This window comes from Nycticebus coucang, chromosome 21 (assembly GCF_027406575.1).
Source record: "Nycticebus coucang isolate mNycCou1 chromosome 21, mNycCou1.pri, whole genome shotgun sequence".
In the NCBI taxonomy this organism is placed as follows: Eukaryota; Metazoa; Chordata; class Mammalia; order Primates; family Lorisidae; genus Nycticebus; species Nycticebus coucang.
In genome coordinates, this window is record NC_069800.1 from 61,206,394 (window position 1) to 61,214,892 (window position 8,499).

General features: G+C 48.5%; 1 protein-coding gene across 1 annotated transcript; it reads left to right on the top strand.

Moving 5' to 3' along the window:
• The first annotated feature begins 345 nt into the window (after positions 1-345).
• On the top strand, positions 346-8,136 carry FAM210B (family with sequence similarity 210 member B). The gene is made up of 3 exons (XM_053574620.1): positions 346-636; positions 5,571-5,743; positions 5,953-8,136. Exons 1-3 carry the CDS (start codon positions 475-477, stop codon positions 6,167-6,169), a joined length of 552 nt encoding a protein of 183 aa, XP_053430595.1. The 5' UTR covers positions 346-474; the 3' UTR covers positions 6,170-8,136.
• The last annotated feature ends 363 nt before the right edge of the window (positions 8,137-8,499 follow it).

Genomic DNA, 8,499 nt, shown 5'->3' on the forward strand with positions numbered 1-8,499 from the left:
CCCTAGGCCCACCTTATTGCTCAAAGAACAAAACACCCCACCAACTACACCCCACACTTTGGAAGCCCAAGACCCTGAAAAGACCTGAGAAAATTCACCTTACGTGGGCGGGGCTGGTGAGCAGACTAGGCAGCCGCGCGGGTCTCCAGTTCCGCCCCACCCGCGCGGGACTCGGGCTCTGAAGGGGCGGAGCTAGAGATGAGCCAAGTGGGTGTGCACAAGTTCTCCAGTCCCGCCCACCCCGCGCTGGATTGGGCCCTGAGGGGCGGAGCTAGTGATAAACCAAGAGGGTGTGCTCACGTTCTTTAGCCCCGCCCACTTCGCGCCTGGCTCCGGCTTCGGCCCCGCCCACCCTGCAGTCGTCTGAAGGGCCGGGACCCGGCGGAGACTCTCGGCTGTGGACCCACCCATCCCACTGGGGCCTCAGGCTCCTCTGGGCTCCGCAGCACCAGCCCCAAACCTTCGCAGCGCATCATGGCGCGGCTGCTGGGCCCAGCGGTCAGGGTGAGCGCCCGGGTTGGGCCTTGCGCCACCCGGCTCCTGTGCGCCCCGCCGCCCCTGACCCTGGCCCTGTTTCGGCCCGGGCCGGACTACTGGCTGCTGCGCACGGCTGGCGGGAACTGTCGCGGCCGCCAGGTAAGTTCCCCACCCCCACCCTGATCCCGGGGCGGGCGCCTAGGCCCCCACGTGCCCGGGGCTCGCCACCTCCGCTGAAAGGACAGCCTTGCACTTGCAGCTGCCGGAGACGGAGCACTTCCGGAGTCCCGAAACCCCAAATCTCTGCAAGCCAAGGAAGCGATCCTCTCTATTGACAGCAGAGAAACTGGGGCTCCTGGAGGTAGGGCGCTCGTCCCAAGGTCACATAGTCTCCGGCAGAGCCCCCAGTTTCAGCCGACAGGATCGGAGGTAGGGCCTGGACTTGGTGTGAACTTTTCATGTGGCCTTCGGGGTCAGGGTCGCTGGTATCGTTCCCTGGGGAGTCCAGTTCGGCCTCCTCACTGGGCCAAAGAGCAGCGGCGGCAGCTTTAATACCGCCCGGCTGGCTGCTGCCCCCTTTTTATGAGACTGGAAGAGCAGGCTCTTTCTGGCGCGCTCGGACTTGTGTTTACATCTCACTTTGGTTTCCTTCCATGAATACTAAGTGAAAACTGGTTTCCATTCAGAACAGTTATACAAGTTTTACTTTTTGAAAATCTATCAGTTTTTTTTTTAAGTGGATCTCTAAAATATAAGTTCGGAAGTCTGGAGATACAGGAATAACAAGCCAGTACATCCGCACATCAGCGCTTACAGCGTAGCCACTGGAGTCCCTTTGTTTGCCTGGGTGTGGGTGCACCCCCTCTATTCACTGGCTCAGCGATCTCAGACCAAGCACTGAAGGCCTGCTAGCCCTGTGCTGACCTTTCAGGGGGCTAAACATAGCACCCTCCCCGTAAGAGTTTGGGGGCAAATCCTGAGCTGATGCAGGCCTCATTACAGTGCCAGGCCTCCAGCCAGCGCTCCCTGAATATTCTGTAGTTTCTCTGTAAGTGGGGGAGACCTTTCCACGCCTCCTGCCCAGATGGAGAAACTTCTTTGCTTGCCTCCAACTCTCCACATACATAATCCTGAGTTGTCTGGGATCCTCACAGTTTTGTGCGCCCAGGCTGTCTCCGGGTGATTCTTCAGGGCTAAGCCTTTCTGACCACCAGTGATACCTCACATGCCTCCTCTAGCCCCCTCTCTGCCCGTGGGTGTGGATCTTCTCTGTACTCAGCATCTGGAATTCTCTCTTGACTTGTTTGTGTTGTCAGCCTCATCAGCCTTGGCACTGGCAGGTGTCTGTGTGTATACAGTGGTGATGAGTGTGGTCTCAGACCCTTCACATTGCTGTCTCTACTTACTAGTTCTGCGGCCTTGATCAAATTCTCTCATTTCTCTGTCTCAGTTTCCTTGTCTGTAACATGGGATATTAATAATTGACACTTCATAAAGTGTGTGTAAATGAGATAATGTTTGCATTATCTGGTACATCTTAAATTAATGTTAGCAATTATTATAATCATAGTAAAGACATACAACCATGGGGCCCCAGGTCCCCACGAACTGTCCTTGTTTCTCCTGTTCTCTGATATATGGGCAGAATGCAAGTGGGATGAGAACCTCACAAGAGGTTCAGACAAAAGATCCTCATCTCCCTGAGAAAACTGTTCCCCAGCAGGGCCGAGAGCTGATGTAAAGAGGGTCTAGGCTTTGGCTAGTGTCTGGTACCTCACCTGGATGTTCCTGGCTGCCCTCATTAAGAAGCCAGAGTGCAGAGCTGCCCAACTGGGGTCTCCAAATGCGCCATTTAATCAAGTGCCAGAGAGACACACCCACCTCTGCTTTCAACAGGGGTCGCTCTGTAACCAGGAGAGGAAAAGAAGAAACTTGCCTTTTTCACTTAACTTGATTGATGTCCTATAAACGAGCTGAGCCCTGCCTATGCTGCTTATGGGGGCAGGGAGGATGGCTCTAAGGCACATAACATGCTCCCCTGAGCCCTGTGTCCTTACGTCTGCATCAGTGCTGGCTCCAGTGCTGCCTGTTCAGGGAGACCTTCGTGAACCTTCCTGGCCTTCTGGAAACTTACAGCTTCTCTCCCCTACTTGCTGTTTCTCCATTGCACTTGCCTAAGGTAGCAGCGTTGAGACTTTACCTGTTTAGTGTCCCTCTCCTCCCATAAGAGCGCAGCCTCCTTGGGGGGGGGGTGGGGAACAGCATAGTCAGTTTTGTTCATTGCTGTGTCCCCTACATTCAGGACAGTGCCTGGCACAAAGTAGATCATGAATAAGCAAGTTAAAACTGAAGGTTAGCAAGTTATGCAACCTCTCTGGATCCTCTTCTATTAAGTAGGGATGACAGTCGTCCCTATCTCACGGGGTCCGTGGTGAGGATTATATGAATTAACATTTTCAAAGTACTCAGAACAGTGCCTAGTACAAAGTGAACCCAATATAGTGGTTGTTATTAATATTATTTATCAGTTGAATGAAAGCAGGTGCCATTCCAAACAATGTGATCAATTATGGATAAGGTCTTTGGCTCATTCTTCAAATCTTCCTGCCCCTCTCTATTAGAGCTTTTTATATTTTAGTAAGTACTAGGGAGGGGGAGAGGGGGATCGCTCTCTCCCTCTCTCCCTCTCTCTCGTACACACACACAGATGAAAGCACGTTGAGAATATTCAGAGAGTGATGTTACATGTGTCCAGGGCAGGGCCTAGCACATTGCAACCACTTACAGTAATATTTCATGAAGAAATTCACGTCTGAAAATTTTCCATTACTTGCAAGCCATGTCCTCATAAATTTTTTTTCATCTCTTTAGTCTCCTCAAGGGTTGGGAAGAAAAGTGCATGTCACAGTGATTAAAAAGAGTTCTTTATACCAAGGTAAAAGAAAATTGCACGTGTAACTAGGGATTCTCTTACAGGGGTCCTCAAACTACGTACAGCCCGCGGGCCACATGAGGCGGTGTGATTGTATTTGTTACTGTTTTGTTTTTTTACTTCAAAATAAGATATGTGCAGTGTGCATAGGAATTTGTACATAGTTTTTTTTTTAAACTATAGTCCAGCCCTCCAACGGTCTGATGGACAGTGAACTAGCCCCCAGTTTAAAAAGTTTGAGGACCCCTGCAGGGTGCCCACTAACAGGAGCTTGCTGGCCCGTGTCTGAATGTGTTGGCCCCGCCATAGCCTTGCGGCGGGCTGCTCATTGTGTAGCCGGAAGTCTGGCTGCCTTTTTATTTTTCTTTTTTGGCCTCTTGCTGAAATAGAGGGTGTGAAGTAAAGGGCCCTCAGCAGAGATAGCTATGCTGGGTCTGAGGAATGCACAGTGTGTGTGGGGGGTGGGGGGGCGAGGGCGTGGGGGTGGCTGTCCTATCAGCTACTGCCGGCTGCAGCCTCCCTGCTGTTGAGATGTGGGTGGGGAGTTGTTTATCAGAAAGAATGTGGGAGCTCAGAAGTCTTCCTGGCTGGCGGTGGAAAGGGGAGGCCGCATGTGCTGGCCAATGAGAAGGCTGGTGACAGTCTTCTTTCCTCCCCCTCAGAGCCCAGAAGTTCTGGGCAGGTGTCACTGCTGCAGGACGTGAAGGAGAACTTAGTATCACGGAGGCCGTGTCGCCTGGTGGTGACCAGTCCTGTCACCAGTTCTAGCTGTCAGTCAGCTCAAAGGGGGTGATGGGAACCTCATCTCTCATCTGTCAAAATGAGAGTGATAGAGGGACTCTCTGTTGTCAGTGTTTTTAGGAAGTTTTGCTTCTAAGGTGTAAGCTCAGCTTCTCGCTTGCTAGAAGGGACTTCTGCTGAGGACGCTGTGTGTTTTCCTCAGGTCTTTTGGAAAATGCTTCCTCTAAAAATATAGGCAAGAAGCGGCTCAGCTGAAGAGCCAGCAACAAGCTAGCGCAGAGCCAGACGCTTACCTGCTGCCACGAACTGAGGACCATCCTTACAGAAACCTAACGGTGCTTTCTGGAGAATGGTTTTTCCTCTGAGTGTTGTTGGGTTTTTTGCTTCTCCCAGACATTCCAGGCATGGTAGGTGCTCACCAAACAGAGGCCACACGTAGTGAATCATTTCTGTGCATCGGGTCAGTGTACTGCCTGAGAATCAACCTCCCTTATCAGTGTCAGGTCTCAGGTGTAAATCCTGATTCCTAAGTAAAGATGCCATAGCTTTTGCTTCATTTTATTTCACACTCACCGCCCTTTTTGTGTGTCATGTAGCATGGTTGACATGTGCTTGGGCTGTGGACTCGGATGACCTGTCCTCTTTCTTGTCTTGGTGACTTTGGGCCAGTTACTTGACCTTCCCAAGCCTGTGTTGCTCCTCTGTAAAGTGAGGAAACAACAGGAGCTACCTCAGAGGTGTCATGAGGATGAAAGGGACAGCAGACAGAGAGAAAGCATCGGAGGACAACCTGGCTCAGAAAGTGCTTGATAAAGTGTCTTTGTGATCCCCAAGGATAGGAGTCCTTATGTTTTAGTTACTAGTACTGTTAATCGTAAGAGTTCTAGAGGTCAGTAGTTCAAAATGGGTCTTAATGCACTAAATAGACCCAGGTGTCAGCAGAGCTGGCTCCGTCCAGAGGCCACCTTCTCTTCCTGCCTTTCCCAGCTTCTAGAGACCACCCACATTCCATGTCTCATGGCCGTTCCTCTGTAACTGGGGGCACAGCACCTTCCAACCTCAGGCTCTGCTTCCGTGCCACATCTCCCTCTCTGCCACTGCTAAACATTCTCATGATCAGTGGCCCCACCCAGATAATCCAGGAGACTCTCCCTTACACATAATCACATCTGCAAAGTCATATATCCACAGGTTCCAGAGATTAGGACATCTCCAGGGCCGTCATTCTAGTGGCCATATCTAGTTCCAAGCCTGTCGTTGCACTTGGTGACAAAACTGGCGTTAGACTCAGCTCACTAAGAGGTAACTGATCTCTCATCAGGTAGGAAAGAGTAAAACCTGGGTGAGGATCAAGGCGGCGCTGCCCACTGACACCGTGCCTCTGCCCTATGGTGTCCCCCCTTCTCTGGTTTGTGCACAGGACACCAGCAGACTCCCCAAGACAATGGGCAACAGCGTAAGCACCGAGGAGAAAAAGCAAAGCAAGTCACAGCAGCTGAAGAAGATCTTCCAAGAATATGGTGCTGTTGGCATATCAGTGCACATTGGGATCTCATTAGTCTCCTTGGGCATATTTTACATGGTTGTGTCAAGGTAAGATTTTTAACAGTATTAAGTATTTGTGTTGATGTGATTAAGATCCTGTTTTGTTTGTCTGGGATTCATTAAGGGTACAAAGAATTAGGTTACACTGACTGCATTCGTTAAAGTCCCTTATTACATGTTTTTAAATACTATAAATCTTATAGCCAAATCAATTGTTTAATCTCTTGCTATAATTTCCCTTGCCTCTTTCCCCCCAGTGGTGTGGACATGACTGCAGTCCTGCTTCAACTTGGATTTAAAGAATCTCTGGTACAGTCAAACATGGCAGCAGGCACCAGCGCCTTTGTGGTGGCCTATGCAATCCACAAGCTGTTTGCACCCGTGCGGATCAGCATTACCTTAGTCTCTGTGCCCTTGATTGTCAGGTATTTTCGAAAAGTAGGGTTTTTTAAACCTCCAGCTGTAAAACCCTGATGAACTTTTCAGTCGTAGGCCCTGAAACCTATTTCTTTTAAATTATACGTTTTGGATTGACGTTAGGGTTGTAGTATTTCTTTTGGGGGGTAAGGGGAAGCAGGGAGCTAATTGCTGTGTTTTCATAGATCAATTTTACCTTTGCCAGCAAAAATCAGGCTTTTGAATAATTACAAGTTTTTCTGCTTCATAAATTCTATTAATGATATTCATCATAGAGCTTGTATACATCATCTAAAATGTCAGCCAGACGTTGCAAATGAGTCAACATCTCAAGACAGGCAGACTTCAGGATCTTCCTTCTGGAAGATCTTTGGTGAGGATCTGTCTGCAAAAGCTCTACAGGGTTCATCTGTGCTCAAGTTCTTAAAAATGATCAATATAGCGAGTCTTTTAAATCCCCCTTCCTCTGATGCTCGCCAGCTGCTTGCAGCTTAGTATGCAGTATTCTACAGAGCTGCCAGCGCTACAGTGAACGAAGTAAGACTTGATGTGTAATCAGGACCTAAATGAGCATCAGTGTTCTGACATTCATTACCCTTGTTTCAGGGAAAGAAAAACGTATGTTTGGTATGTTTCATTGATCCCAAACACCCTAGTCTGGATGTGATGGGGCCTACCTATCTCAGGTGGTTTTTCTGAAATTTCATTAAAGTAGGTCAGGGCTATTTCCCCATAAAAAATGAGGAAAGCTTGTCCAAGAGCAGTGGCATCACTTGGCTCCTCAAGCCCATATTTAGAAGACTCTATCACACATAAAAAGCCAAGAACACCTTAGCTTCTCTGACAATCTTTGCTTAACTCTCTCTCAAACTTCAGACATTCCAGAACTGTGTTTACATCATCTCCACTTACATTTTAACTGAGCTAAAATTATGTACATAAAAAGGAAAATTAGTAGCACTTGTTATAAATGGTGAAGGCAATGGTGAAATACCAGCCAGGGAGGGAGGGGGATGGCAGGGCTCATGAGTCTGCAGAGCCAATTCTGCCCAGTGAAGGGCTTGTATGTCAGGGAGGCTAGGGAGACTTCCTCCGTAAAGCAGGAAGCAGCAGGCAGTTGGAGAAGGCATCCCATCTGTGGGGTCCAGCATTGTGGAAAGCTTCCCCCGGGTCCTGCTCTGATGCAAGCCTTGCTCCACACTCTGGGAATCCAAGCTGACCACTCTGCCCAACTGCGTGGTGGAGGGAGTGGCACTTATCTTTCTGGCTTCTAGTTCCTTTAAGTTACATTTGAGGACAGAAAACTAAAGCAACTATTAACTGACCATACTTACTGGTTTTACTGGGCTCTGACACGTCCCTAGTTAGCCCATTGTAATCCTTGTTGGTCATCTCAGTTAACTTCCCAGCAAAGAGTGCAGTTTATTTAAAGCAAAGCATAGATAAGTATACACTTTTCCAGAGATTGGAAAAGGGTCTCCTTTGTGAAAGGAGATACAACCATTTTTTTTTCTCTTAAAACAGCCCATTGCCAAGTGATTTTTCATGTTTAAAGGTGGAAACTGTCTTTCTATGACCTAATTCCAAGTACTTCATAGCTGAGATGCCCCACATCAGTAATTCCTCTGTGCACTGGATAGACCATTTCTCTTGTTTAAAGCCATTTGTTGGCTTTAGCTCCTCAACCACTTTCTGTGCCCGTGTCCCGTTCAGACCCCCAACAATGCCTATGGAAACTTGCTGCTGCCCGCAGATTTAAGGCCTTAAAGCTTTGTGCTAACAATGGAAGTGGCCAAAAGAGCAAGCAATAAAACCAACCACACTGAGTAGCCATACTGCTAAGCCCCAACCCCACTCCACTTCTGTGGCCAGGGGTCAGATCAGAAAACTGGAGAGGATGAAGAGGGCAAAGCATCAGGGAACTAAAGCATTATGTGAATTCACCAGCAGGATGTACAGATTGCTTGTGTTACCTTGTTCTTATGTAACCAGAGAAATAAAACTGATGTATTTAAAAAATGCAACCATTGTTCCTGTTCTTTTTATCTGACAAAGCGAGCAACTTAAATCCTATGTAACAAACTCTTTAAAGTTTATGCACTTTTTAAGTCACCTTCTGGCAAGCTGTGATCTCTGATTTGGGGGCAGCACTGTGACCAGTGTGGTAGTGTGCCGTTACAGTGAGCTTTCTCTTTGGTGAAGTGGACTGTCAGGGAAAACATCCCGTCTAGCAAGATCACTAGTAAAGTCAGTCACATTGCATTACCCTCAGCATGGCTGGATGGTACATGAAATACTTTGGGAATATAAAAAGTTGGTTCGGCTCAAGACTATGAAAACCAAAAGCTCCCTTGTCCCAAACCACATCAGTTTTAATGTCATGTTTC